The following is a 19,700-nucleotide window of genomic DNA, read 5'->3' as shown; positions in this document are numbered from 1 at the left end:
ATTCGGTCGTTAGGTGTCATCGATGGGTTTTTTTGCTTGCTTTTCGTAACTCTATTTTTTTTTAATTCAGGGGGATGTCTTCTCTTTCTTATTCTCACTCCCCTTTTTCTATTGCAATAGTTGCAGCTGAAACAGATTTGATTTCTCGTCCAAGTGGACCCTCTCACGGGCTACCACACAACCTACCCTAACTTAGTTATAGTAGTTTCTTAGTTATTCCTCATTTTAAATCATTATTATTATTTTTACTTACCTGCGTCAGTGTAATGTAGCACCGATCCGTCAGCGGTGTAATAACCAGTCGCGAAGTATTACCAAGATATTCGTAGGCATAACGGAATTCCGCATCGCAGATGTTCGCAAAACAGTCCTCGTCAGCTGCTGCTGGTCGGCGCTCCGCTTCGAGCATAGCATCATCCCAGCGATGTCGTAACTGACTTTGCCACTGAAATGCCAGCGCACTATCGACTTTAGCTTGTATAATCTTGCCGACCACATCGCGCGAATGCACATCGATCGTGCAAACAGTCATTACCTTTTGACGATCGCCGGGTGTGAGTTCGCCCAACAGCAAGTTGATGAGTGAATTCAGTTGCGTCATCTGGCGCTTGTGGAGATCCTTCATGGCCGCCTCATAACCCTCATCCATCCATGCAAATGCACGATTCACATCTGCTGCCCAAGCAATTTGACTGCAACATAACGCGACCTGTGCAGGCCACTCGTGCAGCCACAATTCGCGCGGTTTATTCACGTGTGCATGCAGTGCGCGCCGAAAGAGTTCATGCAACGTATTACGCATCTGCAATATTACACCATTTAACCACACCTCTACACGCTCTGCACATTCCACATAAGGTTCGGCCATGTGAGCTGCTGCAAAACGTACATACTCGTCATTCTCTTTCGAATACATACCGATCGCCCTGTAAGGACCGCTTTCAGTGCACGAAATGTATTGAAGTCGTAGTATAGAATCGAAAAGCTTGATCAAATGGCGATCAATTATGCGTGGCGAGTTGCCATTTGAGAGTATATCGAGCAGATCGACTGCGGATATGAAGTAGAAGCGTGGAAAAACCATACGTTTTGTTTCCAGATAATCGTTTAAAGCCTTCTCGCATACAGCCAAGCGTTGTTGCAGCGTAGTTAATGTTTTGAAAATTTGATCGCACTGCAATACGATTTTCATAGCGATTCCAATGTGTATCACTTCGGCAAGCAGCTGTGTGAACTCGCTGTCGATTATCTCGAAGCGTGCAGCGTCCGACGGCAATTGAGCGCGTATATCGGCAGTGCCGATGAAAATCGCCTCCAAGTAAACCCATTTACGTTGCACATCAAACCAGCTGGCGATCAGTGTATCGATGTCAGTTAGAACACGTTGCCAGTAGATAAGCTTATCGAGTAGATATTCAATATTCTTGGATGTGGCGATATTCTGCAATTGCATTTGGTTATCATCTAGCGTTTCCATTAGATCTTCAGAAACTTTAAGTAAATGCACTTCCGTACGCCGCTGGTGTTTTTCTGTTTCGAAGCGCATGCGCGTCCAGGTGATCTTGATTTCATCTAGCACTTTGGTGACTGTCATTTCTTTGACTGCGCGATCGACGGTGTTTTTTATTTCCTCCTCATGCAAATGAAGTTTCAGTTGAAGTAGTTGCTCCAGGGAGGTGTTGTTATTGCATTTAAAAGACAGCTAAGTGTAAAAAATAAATTAAAGTTTTTTTATGGACCAAAGTGAAGTGAATCAAAGTACATATTTTGGATGGAAGTCGTCGATTTGAAACAATTTTAAGTTTCAACATTTCAACTTTTAGTTTGGCATATAAAATTTGTATTTTCCAAACTTTAATTGCTTATTCTTGATACTACTCGAAAACGATTTACTTGTTCAGAAGAAATTATTTGAGTAGATCTTTTTCCTTTTCCTCGTGGGCCTTAGGTAAATGACACTTTGCATTGCTCACCATAGCAAAAGAACCGGTAATATCGTTAGATATACATTTTGCTTCTATGAGATTGTCTGTCCAGCTGACCAAACTAGCTGAATATGTTGGTGCGTGACTACTATTCGGAAGTGCACAGATTTGAAATCCTGGGCAAGAAAGATCAAATGATAGAAAAAGTGTGGTTGTAAAACGTTCGTTCCTCGGTCAGCAATGGCAAGTACGAGTATCTGAGTGTATTTCCAGTATGAAAAACCTCCTAATAAAAAGCCTAACAACCGTTCGGAGGCCGTATAAAACTGTAGGTCCCTCCATCTGTGGAAAACAGCAAGAGGAATACCACAAATGGGAGGCCAAACACCCAAAAAGAGTGTAAGCGGATTTCTCCTGATTTTTATGCCACTAACTGAAAACAAGGAATTTGGCTTTATAATTTTTACAACCATGTAAGATTTTGTAGTTAGTCAGCATACTTAGCAAAAATAGGATTGCATATTTCATTGTCTTCTTATTGCAAGACGCTCTTCATCACTAGCATAAATTTCTTACAGTACAGCTCACTTTTCCATAAAACCTTCGAAGTAAAAAATTTTGAAATTTTTTTTCGCTCTATTTTGACTATACACGTCGATTTGTTCGGTAACTTTTGTTTATTTTGAAAGCAACTTCATAATTTGACGATTGAAGACGTCCTTCGCTCTTTTGGTAAAAACTTGACTAAATCATTTTCATCTTAAACTGTACCTACATTGAAGAAAGTTTTGGATAATCGTCTGGGCTATAAGGCGGTTGCGTTAGGAATTGCCCTCAAGTGTCCCGTAGAATAGCATATCTCCATTCATAAAGGCTCCGCCATATAACTTTACGGAATTAAAAATGCTATAAAAAAGAAACTACTCAATATTTTTCCAAACTGTTTTTTTTATTTTGAAGTACAGTCCTTCCGGTTAATGATATAACACAACTTCATTCATATGGCTCTTGGCTTGGACTTTGTACGGCGTCATACAAAGGTCTTTACGCAAAATTCGTCTCAATAATGTCTCCGAAATGTCCAATTGTTGAGAACGACGGTGAACTGATGTTCCTGGTGATTCACGAACGCTCTCGGCCACAGCAGCAATATTTTCGGGTGTACGCACGGTTTTTGGTCGGCCACGCGTTGGTTTGTCAATAAGCACCCAGTTTATCTTACTTTTTTCGCAAAGTAACGCACATATGCTTCATTCGGTGCTTTTCTTCTTCCCATTGCCGTATGTAATTTTCGTACACATTCTGCAACATTTACATGATTTTCAAAGTAATGTCGCAATATTTCCCAGCGTTCTTTGAGCGTTTACACAACCATTTTCGTTCAGCGGAAGAATAAAACTAATTTTCTGTCAAATCAGATGACAGCTAAGTGTTACCATTCTTCAAATAATACCTAGTTCAAATCCGTAACGATAGATGGCGGGCCCTATATAAGGATTTTTGTTGACATATGCAGATCTAGCAGATCTCAATCGAAACATGTTATTATTAATAATTCGTGAAAGATAAAATATTACAACGGCTCGTATAGGACTTTTGATGTGGGTTTTATCGATTACAAGGAGTTATTAAACCACTTTTAAAGCCATACTTTTTATACTCTAAGGATTAATCGTTTATTTAAACTTTCTAATAATAACAGGTGATTTTTTAGCTATTATCTTTTTAAACAGTTTGTTTAAACAGCTGACGCACGTTTCGTGTTTTGTTTCATTGTCAAACATCTTCAGTTTGGTCTATAATTTAACCATGAATCGTCTTACAAACGAACAACGTTTGCAAATCATTGAATTTTATTACAAAAATGCGTGTTCTGTTAAGACAGTTTATCGCGCGCTTCTTCCATTTTATGGTCAGTTTAATCGACCCACCGAAGCGGCTATTCGAGCTATTGTGACTAAATTTAGAACCAAATTTACATTATTGAACATCAAACCAGCAACACGCTTACGGAGAGTGCGAACTGAAGAAAATATCGCAGCTGTATCGGCCATTTCACCAGTTTTTGGTGAATGGGCTCTTGGAAAGCTCATTTTTGGATCAATGGGTACGTAATTAAGCAGAATTGTCGATTTTGGAGTGAAGATCAGCCAGAAGAATTGCAAGAGCTACCAATGTATCCAGAAAAGGTCACAGTTTGGTGCGGTTTATGGGCTGGAGGTATCATTCGACCGTACTTCTTCAAAGATGCTGCGAATCCTAACGTAACTGTGAATGGTGAGCGCTACCGTGAAATGATATCCAACTTTTTTTTGCCCAAAATGCGAGAGCTTAACTTGCAAGACATGTGGTTTCAGCAAGACGGTGCCACATGCCACACAGCACGCGTAACAATGGACTTGTTGAGATGCGCGTTCGGTGAACATTTTATTTCACGTTCGGGACCTGTCAATTGGCCACCCGCCTTAAGATTATTTTTTCTGGGGCTATGTTAAAGCTCATGTCTATTCAGACAAGCCTGCTTCAATTAACGCATTGGAAGACAACATTAAAGCATTTATATGTGAGCAGTCGCGGTCAACATTTGCATTAAATAATCTTCAAACATTAAATTATATGGACTGTACTATCGATTTAAATAAAAATTCCATGCATTTTTCTGAATTTTACGTGTGTTTTTTTGAAAAACTTTCCTATAGCTCTTAAAAAATCACCCATTATTACTAATTATGCATTTACTGAACCTCTTGTGCGATCATCACGATTGTATAACAATTATTATAACGTCATTAACTTCAATGAAAATGTTGTTGAATGTAAGCTTGAGAAATATGATCTTGATGATCTGCTTATCATATTTAATTAAGTAAAGTAGTCATTAAGAACATTTGCTGTAGACTGAAATAGTATTAAAAATATTTATTTCTTTATTTATATAAATTTAAAATAAATAAATAATAGGCGCGTACACTTCTTTTAAGTGGTTTGGCCGAGCTCCTCCTCCTACTTGTGGTGGGCGTTTCGATGTTGTGTCACAAATGTTTTAAGCGGACTCCGAACGGCAGATATTTTTTATGAGAAGTTTTTTCATGACAGAAATACACTTGGAAGCTTGCCATTGCCTACCGAGGGGCGACCGCTGTTAGAAAAAACATTTTTCATTGCTTGGTGTTTCATGCACGGAGATTTGAACCTGCGCTTTTCCGAATGGTAGGCATGCACTAACTCGCTTGGCTACGATGACCGAAATATTCACTAAATACTTTATAGCAAGTTTAAAAATGTAGATCTCCCAACAACAAAACTAAGCTGATATGTGCTAATAATAGAAAAATGCGTATTCAAAATTTTCGCAAATATTGGAAATAAATAGTTTTATTGCCGCTTTCAAAGATAGGTGTTACGCAAGGTGCAAACACCAACAAAGTGGTGAGTTTTAGACTAGAGTTGCGGAAAATCCATCTACATCCATGTGCGTAGAGGACTTAATTTTAAAAATTGCATTACATATGTCTTTTAATCTAATCTAATGTCTAATAACCTTCTTATATATAAAAATGAATATTTGTTTGTTTGTACGTATTGTAAAAGCTACTAAACCAAGCATCGGTTTGCAATGAAACTTCGTCAACTTATTGCTGGAAATTTGTGGAAGGATATAGGCATAGTAAAATTAATTGAAAATACAATATAAACCAATTTTTTGATATTACATTTTTTCGGAACTATTCGTGCCTGAATATTGAAATTTGGTACAAAGACATATAAAATTAATACCTTAACAATTCAGAAAAGTGGGCGCCACTCCCTATATAAACCGATTTTTTATTATTGAAGTACTGAAATCATATGAACCAGCAACATTTATGTTATAGCTGAACAAAATAACGCTTTCAATAAAATAAGTTGTTTTTTGCGGCAGCGACTTGCCGGGTGTTAGCTTATAAGCAGGTGAACCCTTAAAAGTTTGCAACCCTTTATATAGCTTGCATGTCGGAGAAATTTGGCCACATTTTTCCAATAATTAAACAATTATAATAATGATATTCTCAAAATATTGGAGATTTTACTATCGAAATATGTATATTTTTATACAGGAAGACGTAGTACATATTTGCATCAACTCTCTTCGGACAACGACAACGTGTAGTCTCAAAATTATTTATTAATACTAAATGTCACACATTTTGCATATTATTATTGGAATAAAAACCACCATTATTTACTATTCATAAATGTCCTTTTGCCCTTAGTGATTAATTTGGAGGGAATTTAATCTGAGTATAGGTTACTAATCAAATAAACAATAAAATCTAGCAAGGTTGTGAAAATAATTTACTATTTTTGATGTTCTTTGTTGTTTGCAATGCCGCACTCAATTAAAATTTATTTAGTTCTGCTGCAGAGTTCACTAACATACGCCTACGCACAACCAAGGGGGGTTTTTGGAGTGCAAACCAATTATTCTAGCAGATCTTTTCATAATAATTTGGGAGAATTAAAGATCATTTTCGTTACTTTGCCGATTCAATTTTAGAAAAATTTACAGAAAACAAGCGGCGAGCAGAAATAGAATATTTTTTTTGTTTCAAAAAGATATAATTTGTTTTATTTGTTCTATTGACTTTGGATTTAATTTGCCTTCATAAAAAAAAATTTAAAATGTGATTCATTATTATTTTGTTTTTAAAATATAGAACTTAATTTTTATTTCCATTAAAGCGCATATTGAACTATACTACCTTACAAGAAAAACAAGTTCGCTTAGCTTCAATATTTTTACAAGGCAGCCTTGAAAATTTTTATTTTGATTGGCCGAACGTAGGTGTCGCCTCTTTACATATCATCGGCATTTAGTCGGATCTTAGAGTGTGTTATTGAGGCTTCTTATTTGTTTGTTTGATAGCTCATCTGCCTCAAGTACCTCTTCCTTAAATGATACAACGAGTAATGTAAATACCCCATCCCTACTTTCGGCAATAAAAAATTGCTAAACATAGTTGTACTGCAATAATCAAAATACTTCATTAGCAAAAGCGAGCTTTAATTTACTGATATTAGGGTAGTACATTATAATGTTAGAAACTGAGAATGAAGTCTGTGAATTTTGAAAAAGAAAAAAAAAATGCCGACCAAAAATTTGTTTTTCCAAAGTTAGCTTGCAAAGCTACCTTAAACTCACGGCTATGCGGTAAGCTTATTTTTCGGGTTGGTCTAGTGCACATGGGCGTTTATGTACCTGAATATGTGTGCATATTTCCAGGTTTTCCTCACTTTTTATAAGAAAACCTCTCAGAGGTTATCCAATAGAAGCAGGACGCAGAAAGTCCTGCTGACTCAACGCTATTCCATTTCCAAACTCTTAGCTGTGTTTAACGTTCATTGGACAATCGGCACACATGCAGAAAAGCTCAGTTTACCATTTAATTCCCATTGCAGAAGCTGAGAGAGGAGACTGTTGAATCCGGGCTGTAAATGTTCGAGCTTGGCGGCTAGGCGATTAAATCTCATCAACCTTCTCCGTTGGCTATAGTTACCTGCCAGTTGGAGATCTTAGAACTCATAAATATATATGTATATTATACATATATTAAAATTTATGAGAGGCCAACGCACTCCCCCCGAAAAAAAATTCGGGTTGCGCGCCTGCGCATATGTAAGTATGTATCTTAAGCGGTCTTTAACTTTCTCACTGCTTCTAGCTAAATATTCTATTTACCACAAATTATTCGTAATATGTCTTGAAAATACTTGCAGCAGCTAATACTTGTACGAATTTTATAGCTACATATAAGGGCTCTTACTGCATTAATAAAATACACTCGCAAAACTGAGCGTAAATGCAAATATTCTTTGGTAATGAGCGAACATTTGCAGCACAATTTGGGAAATTAATTTTTACTTAATGAGAAATGTCAAGTAAAGTTATATACAACACACAGGTATACAGGTAAGCTTGTTGAGTGGCTTGTTTGATGCATTAACTCAAATTCATCATTAGAAGCTTTTATTAATATCACTCATACGCACTGACATTCAGCTGACGACCTACATATAAATCCACATACATCGGTGTTCATACAGTAGCTATAAGCCATGAATTAAGGTGTATTTGCATTTATGTAAGTATGTAAAAAGTAATGTTTTTAATAAAATTTGGTTTATTTAATTTAATTAGAGGACCGACTGGACCGACAAGGATTGCGAGGAAGGTCAAATGAATTTATGTGTTGTATGTTATGCCTTTGCGTTGGTTTATTGGTATTTAGCGCTCAGGCTTCAAAGTAAATTTATTTGTGACCGAAGGCATCTATCTAGGCAGTAGATTGGGCACTACCGGGCAGATCTGTAAACTCGTTGGTGATCCCTTTTATTACCAGCTCTGCATAAGTTATAATAGCTATCATGTTAATGTATCCTTACTGTATCTGGTTTTGTTTTTAGAACTCTTTAATTTTTGCTTGATTTCCCGATAAGCTATCAGCAATTTGTCGCGAAATTACCGTATGATGGAGCACAAACCCTGAAAACTTGGACAAAAATATAAAAAAATCGATTCCAGCTACCTTGGACTGGGGGCATATGGAGTGGTTGTTAGTATATAATGTATGAAACAAATACTTTTTGCCTTCAAGTAATTTTTTTATATTTATAAAAAGGAAATATGCTGGATAATGGACCAAATTAACCATTACCATAATTAAACCTTGTTTTTGAATACCTTTTTTTTGTTTTTTGGCGCGTACACCCTTTTTGGGTATTTGGCCGAGCTCCTCCTCATATTTGTAGTGTGCGTCTTGATGGTGTTTCACAAATGGAGGGACCTACAGTTTTAAGCCGACTCCGAACGGCAGATATGAGGAGTTTTTTCATGGCAGAAATACACTCGGAGGTTTGCCATTGACTGCCGAGAGGCGACCGCTATTAGAAAAATGTTTTTCTTAATTTTGGTGTTTCACCGAAATTCGAACCTACGTTCTCTCTGTGAATTCCGAATGTTAGTCACGTACCAACCTTCGGTTAGCGCGGGCGCTTTTTTACTTATTAAAAATACAATTCTTTTGAGTAATGGAAATTTTTGTTTTGACCCTTAAGCATTCCATTGCTTGCATATTTGTATATCTCAACTGTGTACATAGTCAAAAATCATTGACATACGACACCATTTGCAAAAATTATAAAAGGTCATGAAACTAATAAGGCCATATTTGCTTTGAATTGACCTTGAAATGATTCAACAGCTTTGCATAGTACTTTTTAAGGTATTTTGATATGTTGCAAGTAACACTGCGAGAAAAAAGCGCTCACCATATCCGTATTGGCCGGTAGAGTCACATTGATCTTCTTCACACTGACCTTCTATAGGTGGGAATTCTTTTTGCCTTTCGCGAAGAAAAATGTTGAACTTGAGATGGCAGAGCCAGCCATTCCAATTTTCAGGGACTTACTCACTCGTTATCTTTGTACACTTCGAATTCATTTGAAAATATTCATATCAAGGCCAAATAATCAGTGAAACAAGATTGCGCCCACCAGAGAGCGCGTGATGCCACATCGGTGTAGTTGTGCAGTGTTGCCAACCCTTTTCTCGTCGCAATAAATTTAGTGCTTTTTTATATCCAAAATGCGAAAATTTTTGAGTTTGATGTTTGTTTCTTTTTTTTACTAAACTAAAACTGTAAGTTAAAAAACAATTTGTGAATCATTGAACTAATTTAAAGAAAATGTGTATTTTATATCATTATAAATATCAAAGTTTAATTAAAAGAGGTTAGAAAAATGCCAGGAGGAATGAACCAAACTTGTAGGCTAGAAAACAAAGAAATACTATATCAAGTTATGAAAACGGTAATCTGGTCACACTGATCAGCAATTGCACCAATGTGACGACACGAAAATCAACTGATATTGTTGAAAACTAACACCATCGTCTTATTCTCTCCATCGTGATCAAGACCTTGAAAATTACGGATAAGAAAATAAATGAAATAGTTTTCAAGGAGTTAGCGGAAAATATATACTTTGAATAATTTGCATTTAATAACGGCTATTGACATACGAGGTGTATTAAAAAAATAAAGTGAATGTTTCAAATTTCGCATGATACGTACATTCGACTTTCGAGTAAAATTTGTTTATGTTGGTACACTCGTCCCGAAGATACGTTCACGGTCTTAGCAATAAAGCGTGTTTAGTTTGTTTGTGAGAGGCATACATACATAAGACAAGTGTTTTGCGTGTTCGGCGTTTTTCTGCTAGCGACTCTTGGCTCTCCTGGACTTTTCCATTGGAACGATTGGGCTCTGGTTTTGATGTCATAACCATATACTCATAATTCGTCACCAGTAATGACCCTTTTAAGCAAATCTGGATCAACTTCGCTGCCACACGCTTCTTGCTCTGTGAAAAGTTTGTACGACTTGTATAATTGTTTTTTACTTAGAGTACTCTCACCGTATGTCACTGTCAACATTGCAAGAGTTTTTGAACACTTAACTCCATTTTTCCATTATAAAACAGGTATCGATTTACATTTTCTTTTTTGATTAACTTTAGATTAGAGGACGTTTTTATTATAATTCCGATAAGAATATAGACAATACTATCTTTCTAACCATTTTCTGCTCCTCCAATCAATTGAAAATCCAAATTACGTACATACATGGCCAAAAACTTCTAAATTAATTAGTGTGCACTAACTACACATACATATGTAAATAGTACATACATACATGCACATGCGTAGATTCACTCTGCCTTATGAGGCAGTTTATGCATTTGTGAGCAGAACAGTTGCAATCAAGTAAATGATACGGTTGGTTAATTTGACATGTAGATAAATCGTCTGAATAATTTTGGGCAGCTGCTGAATTATCTACAAGGAGGCAATCTATCTACAATTTACTGCAATGTGAACGAGTAGTATGAGGCTCTGCTTACGTGATTTTGGTTTGAGAATTTGTCTTTAATTGAAAATGTAATTCTAACTTGTGTATTATTTGCTAATGTCGGAGCTCTTCCTCAGCTGGATGCCACATAGAGAGATTTGCGAACTATTTACATGCATTATATAACATTTTAAATGCTTGTACCGGCGGATGAGTGATAACGCATACACAAACATACACATGTAAACTTGTTACTCACTCTAATCTAGAAATAAACACCCATATGATCACATATAACCATGCGAATGTGTGTGTGTGTAGAATTTGTAGTATTCTACGTATTGCATTTTTGGTGAAATTAATTGTATATCCTCCATTGAGACGTTGTAACTTGCACATATATTTCTGTAGGTAGAAAGAGCAGAGAGTTTCAATTCTTCTGTTGTGGGTATTTCCGAAAGCTAATTTACATTTATGATGCTTAAAAAAAAGGTTAATTTATTTATATGAGACATTTTAGAAAGCATTTTAGTAGCTGGTGCCCGCCGCCATGTCTGGGTGGCTTTCCTCCAGTTGGCGGGTAGCGATTAGCTCTTCGTAAATTGAATTTAGCACTTACTGCTGTCAATCGCCGTTAAATACGCAGTCCAGTGAAATACCGCATCATTACATTGTAGATAGCAAACTACATGCCAGCAGTCTAATGCCCTCCCTGCATTACATTTCGTCTGTCCTGGGACAGTCACTTTTAGTTTCTTTTCGTAGGAAAGACAGGAGTCGAATGGAAGGCAAAGAAAAACAAAATCACTTCACAGAAAATGAAGTAACTGCCCAGCAACCATGGTGAAAACAATTTAGAAGCTGTGGTCAACATCAGACCCTTAACCGGTTCTCAGTGAATTTGAAGGAATCGGCCAACTTGCTGACGTAACAGGAGATGTGACGGCGGTTTGTTGGTTGTATAAGAAAAAATTAGCTCACCTTTTGCTCATGGCGGGCGCCGTAGCCGAATGGATTGGTACGTGACTGCCATTCGGAATTCACAGAGAGAACGTGGGTTCGAATCTCGGTGAAAGATCAAAATTATATATATTGCTCATGTTACTACATTGCTTTTTGAGCAACGACTGATCGGATGAGTGTAAGAATACGTGGGAAATGATCGGGCGCAATTCTGCTGAAATTTTTTTCATTTTGGTGTTTCACGCAGATTCGAACCTACGTTCTCTGAATTCCGAATGGTAGTCACGCACCAACCCATTCGGCTACGACGGCCACCATTAAAATTTATAGTTAATGCGTTTATGTTTTTACTGTATTGCAGGCAAAGAAGAATGAAAAGAAAAATAGCACTTGTCGATGCTCGAAGTAACAGAAACGGAACCATATACAGAATGTCTCATGTGGTTTAAAACGGGAAACTCGAAAATATTGGCCGAAGATGATTTACAGAACATCACTCTACTTTTATATATAACTAGATTTAACCCGCGGCCCCGCTCGCGTAGGAGTAGTTTTGAGGGATTTAGAATATGTATAGAAAAGAATTACAAACAATAATTTCATAGAAAATAATTTTTTATTAATAACCATAATATTACAATACCCGGCATTCGTTGCTATGCCTCGTTGAATAAAATCAAAACAACCAATCAGAAAAATATCAAGCAAAATTATTTTTATTAATTTTCTATCTCAAACCGTTTTTGAACTTTGCATTTGGGTCATAGTTGAACAACTTATGCGGATTATGAAGTCTAGAGTGTGCTCTAAATAGTGGAAAATAGGAAAAACTAAGATTTTTTAGATTACATTTAAGCAAATATTCGATTATTAGTGACGAATGAGAGTGGTGGCGCGACTTGGGGGCTGTGGGAAGGGAGTTCCATCATAAAAACATGTCTATAACCTTCATTGGGTGAAAATATGAATGTATACAAATTTTTACGTCATTTGGTGTTGTCGTTTCGTAGTGATGCGCGGACAACGTACAGACATTCACCTTTATATATATAGGGCCCGCCATCTATCGTTACGGATTTGAACTAGGTATTACGAGGGGTGCCTTTTATATGTCGGGATTAGAGAACAAAAACAAATTTTCATCATCGAAAATTACTTTATTGTTTTTCAAAATATTCTCCATGAAGATCTATACACTTTTTCATGCGTTTGAACCAATTGTCGAAGAACTCTTGCCACTCTTGCAAAAAACATGCATTCTGAATGCCGCAACCGTTTCTTCAGGTGTCGAAAAACGTTGACCTCTCAGTTCGTTTTTTACGTACGGGAATAAAAAAAAGTCATTCGGTGCCAAGTCCGGATTATACGGCGGATGACCCATGCAGTTGTTTGAGCCGATGTGTGAGAGCTCGCATTGTCCTGGTGAAGAGTGATCCGTCTTTGGCGATTGGTTTTCCTAATTTCTTGGAAGACAACTGGCAAACAAATGGTTGTGTACCACTCAGAATTTACTATTCTGCGTTGTTCTAGTGGTACGGTTGCTACATGTCCAGTTTTTCCGAAAAAACAAGCGACCATTTGCTTGGAAGTGCTTCGTGCGCGAACAACTTTTGTTGGATTTGGCTCATCTTGAAACACCCATACAGTCGACTGCTGTTTACTTTCGGGCTCATACGCGTAAATCCATGATTCATCACCTGTCACGATGTCATAGACGTGTTTCGAAGCTCCGCGATCGTATTTTTTGAGCATTTCCTTCGACCAATCGACACGAGCCTTTTTTTGAGCGACTGAAAAATTGTGTGGGATCCAACGCGAACAAATTTTTTTGACAGTCAAATGTTTATGCAATATTGAATGTATGCTGGTTCCACTAATGCCTAAGATTGTCTCAATCTCACGATAGGTCACATGACGATCTTGCAATATCAGTTCGCGCACAGCATCAATGGTTTTCGGAACAACAACTGATTTTGAACGACCTTCACGAAATTCGTCTTGGAGTGAACTACGACCACGATTGAATTCACCATACCATCGATAAACACTGGTCCTTGATGGAGCTTCATCGCCAAATAATGAATTAAGTTCATCCATGCAATGTTGCTGAGTTAATCCACGTCGAAAGTTGTATAAAATAATCGCACGAAAATTTTCACGATTTAATTCCATTTTTGGACCGAGATGAATCTTTTAAGTTACTGTAAACAACACAAATAGCGCTGGTATTTCAAAACGTTCTGAGTACGTAAAAGCCAAAAAATGTCAAACTTTGCGATACAGCTGTCAGTTGCCAGTTGCCAGATTGCAACACCAGAGTTGCCAAATCACGAAATATAAAAGGCACCCCTCGTATTTGAAGAATGGTAACACATAGCTGTCATCTGATTTGACAGAAAATTAGTTTTATTCTTCCGCTGAACGAAAATGGTTGTGTATATGCTCAAAGAACGCTGGGAAATATTGCGACATTACTTTGAAAATCATGGTAATGTTGTACGAAAATTACATACGGCAATGGGAAGCAGAAAAGCACCGAATGAAGCATATGTGCGTTACTTTGCGAAAAAAGTAAGAGAAACTGGGTTGCTTATTGACAACCCAACGCGTGACCGACCAAAAACCGTGCGTACACCCGAAAATATTGCTGCTGTGGCCGAGAGTGTTCGTGAATCACCAGGAACATCAGTTCACCGTCGTTCTCAACAATTGGACATTTCGGAGACATCATTGAGACGAATTTTGCGTAAAGACCTTGGTATGACGCCGTACAAAGTCCAATTGGTTCGCTGAGGCAGCCATATGAATGAAGTTGTGTTCCATCATTAACCGGAAGGATTGTACTTCAAAAGAAAAAAAAAAAGTTTGGAAAAATATTGAGTAGTTTCTTTTTTATAGCATTTTTAATTCCGTAAAGTTATATGGCGGACCCTGTATAATGTGTAAGTGGTTCTTTATATGCTTAATAATAATATAATACATAATAATATGAATAAAATTCAATGCAACGAAAAGTTAAGTTAGAAAATAATTTTCATTATAAAAACTCACCAAATACTCAACGGAGTGATGTTGGCTTAACTGTTTTAAGCAGACGCCCACGATGCAGGTGGAAGAAAAAAGTTATATAAATTATACTATAATAATATAAAGTGTAAAGATCCTACGAGTCTGCTTCATAGTAAGAAATTTTATTTTATTATTAAAAGTGTTGTATTTCTTATACCACCTTGATCAAAAAGTTCCCAGAACAATCGCCAGGTGACGCTCTAAGCCAACTGATTTGAGTTGTGTGTTTTTTGTTGGGCTGCTATATCTGTGACTAACATTCCTAAAAACATTTTAACGCCATTGCTTGACATTTGTGAAGGTTACGCAGTCTTGAGTAAATCTACCTCTGCAGGTTTTTTCGAGTTTAAACAGTTGTAAAAATGGATTTGAATTTACAACGAGTTTGTATTAAATTTAGCGTTAAAAACGGATTCAATAGTGTGAAAACCTTAGAAATGTTGGGAAATTGTTAAGGTAGTGATATTATAAAGAACACATTTACGCGTAACGTGAACGATTCAGAAGAGCTCGTGAGTCCATCGAGGTAGTGGCAGGCCGTCGAACTGACTGAAAACTGATGAAAACATCAATAAAGTGAAAGAAAAGTTGATCAATAACCACAAATCAAGCATTATGGATCCGTTCAGGACATTTTATAATAGTTAATGATTTGTATTTGCACCGTGTTGCTCCAAAATTAGTCTCAAGGGACCTGAATTTAATGCAAAAAAGATATTTCGCCAAATACATGATTTTCAAGGTTGTATTCATTACTGGAGACGACGATACGCAATCTAGACATAGAGCGAGTGAATGGAAAGCTCCGGATGAACCAATACCAAGAATACCACTTTGTTTTCAATTAAAAAAGATGTCTACGGTTTTTATGAATTATTAACGACGATACTGTACACCACGAATTTTTGAGTACGGTTGCTCTTCACACAAGATCTTAGGGTCATTTGGGTTCCTGATCACAGTGGTATAGCAGAAAACTGCTGGGCTAATGAGGTAGCCAGACATGGGGTCCTAGAGATGGCTTCATCACAATATGAGGGAATTGGAGCTCCCTTGAGAATCTGTGGTCTCCTGCTGGGAAGATAGGCCTCGCGTCAGCTCAGCGAGCGCTGGGCTGGTGCGCAAATATGATCTTTCTGGCCGCGGGTAGACCGTGGGCGCACAAGAGAACTTCTAAAACTAACAAAGCCGCAGCTATCGAATTTGGTAGGTATCCTTACCGGACACTATCCGTTATGTGTCCATGCAGTGAGGCTTGGGATTCCTGCAAGTCCTTTCTGCAAAATCTGTCTGGAGGATGAGGTGAAATTATCTCAGCACTTTGTTCAGCTGTCCCGCTCTCGTCGGGCAAAGGTTAAAGCATCTGAGCTCTCACTTTTTGCTACACCGGCGGATATTGTGGGTTTAAATATTTCACATCTGGTGAAATTCATCTGTAGCTTAAAACGGTTAATACAAACGTAAATTCCCGCTGTTGGTCATCATCCTCTAATCCAAGCCCCTTCTTAATTTTTTCCACCTGTCTGCAACCTCCTCCTCTCCTTTTCCCCTCCCTTCTCCCTGTATGGTTTCACAACGGACAAATTTTAAATTTTTGTACAAGCGGGCTCCACGCAAGGGCAGTCATTTAACCTAACGAGCTTCACAACGCCTAATGAGAACGAAAGAAATTTGAAGCAAGTTGAGAATATATATTTGAGGTTACATATTGAAGTGAATACTCGTACATCTTTATACAATATTTGTAATATATTAATAGGACTATGAATAAGTTCGTGCGGTTTTACAACAGATGGCGTAACTTGATTATTATTCCATCGATCCACATTTCCAAACATTCATTGGAGAGCTACTGTCGTAAGGCACAAACGTCAGTATAAGTTTTTTATTTGAAGCGCAAACAACAATATTTTTACCACACTTGAAAATGTCGAATTTCGTGCCAAATAATGTGTTTTTGCGGGGAATTTTTTAATATGAAGAAAAAAGCAGCCGAAAGTCATCGTATCTTGGTGGAAGTTTATGGTGAGCATGCTCTAGCTGAGCGAACGTGCCAGAAGTGGTTTGCACGCTTTAAAAGTGGTGATTTTGGCTTGGAAGACGAAGAACGCGAGGGTGCGCCGCCAAAGTTCATGGATACCGAATTGGAGGAATTGCTCGATCAAGATCCGGCTCAAACGCAAGAAGAGGTTGCAAAAACTTTGGGAGTTGATCAATCAACCATTTCCAAACGTTTAAAAGCCATGGGAATGATCCGAAAGGTAGGCCATTGGGTGCCGTATGAATTGAAGCCAAGAGACGTTGAACGCCGTTTTATGGCATGCGAACAACTGCTTCAACGGCACAAAAGAAAGGGTTTTTTGCATCGAATTGTGACTGGCGATGAAAAGTGGGTCCATTACGACAATCCAAAACGTCGGGCAACGTATGGATACCCTGGCCATGCTTCAACATCGACGTCGGCGCAGAATATTCATGGCCTGAAGGTTATGCTGTGTATCTGGTGGGACCAGCTGGGTGTTGTGTATTATGAGCTACTGAAACCGAATGAAACGATTACGGGGGATGTCTACCGACGACAATTGATGCGTTGGAGCCGAGCACTGCGAGAAAAACGGCCGCAATACGCCGATAGACACGACAAAGTTATTTTGCAACATGACAATGCTCGGCCACATGTTGCACAAGTGGTCAAAACATACTTAGAAACGCTCAAATGGGATGTCCTACCCCACCCGCCGTATAGTCCAGACCTTGCGCCATCCGATTACTATCTCTTCCGATCGATGCAACATGGCCTGGCTGACCAGCACTTCCGTAATTACGATGAAGTCAAAAAATGGATCGATTCGTGGATTGCGGCAAAACCGACCGAATTTTTCACAAAGGGAATCCGTGAATTGCCAGAAAGATGGGAAAAAGTAGTAGTAAGCGATGGACAATACTTTGAATATTAAATTTGTAACCATTTTACGTCAATAAAGTTTCAAATTTTGAAAAAAACCGCACGAGCTTATTCATAGTCCTATTACATGCCTGATTTTTTTGTACATTTTTCATAAAAATATATAATAGTTCATATAGTTCGTCAAAAGACTTCTGAACTATGCTTTATATGGAAGAAAATTTTCAACATTGTAGCCACAAAAAAAAATTAAAAATTGTTTAAAATCAACGCTATATTTGAGTGGATTCAAATTTACTTCATTATACTGAAATTGAATGGGCTGTAAAGCTGCATACTCAGAAGTTTTTTTTAAATTTATATATATGTATAATAGTTGGCGTTTATACCCTTTTTGAGTGTTGGCCGAGCTCCTCCTTCTATTTATGGTGTGCGTCTTAATGTTATTCCATAAGTACAGGGTCCTTCAATTTTAAACCAACACGGCAAATGATTTTTTTATGAGGAGATTTTTCATGGCAGATATTCAATTGGTGGTTTGCCATTGTCTGCCGAGGGTTGACCGTTATTAGAAACAACTTTTTTTTCTCAGTTGATTGCTTCATGCACGGAGATTCGAACCTACGCACATCCGACTGGTAGTCACTCACCAACCCATTCGGCTAGGGTGGCCGCCAGGTTTTTAAATATACTGATTGAAAAGTTGAAAATCCTGATACAAATTTTTTGAAATTTAATAAATATTTGTGAATTTCGTGCAAAAACTTTGAGAGTTTTCTGTTTTATAATTAATCATATTTTTATAAAAAGTTTACAAACAAAATTTAGCATGAGGAATATTGCAAATATTATAACGTAATAAGGTACGTAAGTTATGTAAGCGCAAGTGTACATTTCGAGCATTCATCAGTTGATATCTTCCGACCACTTTCATGACTTGAAATATTACTCTCAAGGTCATGGCTCGCATTTAACCCCCTCATCGAAGCTAATTTCGTTCAAAAACAGTCGCTACCTCAAATGTGCTGTGTTTTAGGTAAGTGATGGAATACAGGCATGTTTTTGTGTGTATGTATGAGAGTGCACCGTAGTGTCGCCATACTCGTACATCCAAATTACCTTGGTTGCTTGCATTAACTCAAGCCAATGCCGTTCGCTGATAGCTGGATTTTGTAACTCTGTAATGGCGCGCAATGATGCCATCAACTCCTTCAGGATATCTACAATGTAAGCATAGGGCGCCCAATCGCGAATGCATTTGTCGAGAGTGCGTAGATCGCGTGTAAACTTTTTGCATTCAGTTTCCAACTCATCCGTGTCGATGCTATACCACGGTGTGGCATGCCACTCCACTATACACGATTCAATGACGTAGACATAGTCCCACAGTTGCTGCAAAGAAAGGCACAATTGAGTATAGGTATGTATGCATGGGTATATATGTATATATAAGAAGACAAGTGTGGCACATATGTATGATATAATGGTGGTTATGTGTAAGGCCACATGAACGTACAATCGTGTGAATAAAATATTTGATATCGTTGCAAAATTAATATAGTAATTTTCAATATGAGCATTCATCTTCTTCTTGATTGGCACGATAATCGCTTAAGCGATTTTGGATGAGTTAAACAAAGCGCGTCAGTCGTTTCTTTGCCCTGCTAACCAGCGCCAGCTGGACACACCAAGCGAAGCCAAGTCATTCTCCACCTGATCTTTCCTCTTCCTCCGCTACCACCAGCTGGTACCGCATTGAATACTTTCAGGACGGCATGAATCATCCAACGTAGCCGCTGGATCTTTATTCGCTGCGCTTTGTCTATGTTGTCGTAAAACTCATACAGCTCATTGTTTCATAGCCTACAATAAGCGCCATCGTCCAAAAATCTTTCGCAGAATCTTTCTTTTAAACACTCGCAGGAACGGGTTATCGGATATTGTCATCGT

The 19,700-nt window shown here is 37.8% G+C and overlaps 1 protein-coding gene across 1 annotated transcript in view; it reads right to left on the bottom strand.

Annotated features, from left to right (window-relative positions):
• LOC129236423 (dynein beta chain, ciliary) overlaps positions 1-19,700 on the bottom strand; it is a 120,021-nt gene that overhangs the window by 32,719 nt on the left and 67,602 nt on the right. The window contains 2 exon segments of the mRNA XM_054870813.1: positions 254-1,702; positions 18,870-19,142. Of these exon segments, the coding sequence (XP_054726788.1) occupies positions 254-1,702; positions 18,870-19,142 (1,722 nt within the window).

The sequence above is a fragment of the Anastrepha obliqua genome, chromosome 1 (assembly GCF_027943255.1).
Source record: "Anastrepha obliqua isolate idAnaObli1 chromosome 1, idAnaObli1_1.0, whole genome shotgun sequence".
NCBI classification, from domain to species: domain Eukaryota; kingdom Metazoa; phylum Arthropoda; class Insecta; order Diptera; family Tephritidae; genus Anastrepha; species Anastrepha obliqua.
This window is presented reverse-complemented; position numbering and strand designations above follow the sequence as displayed.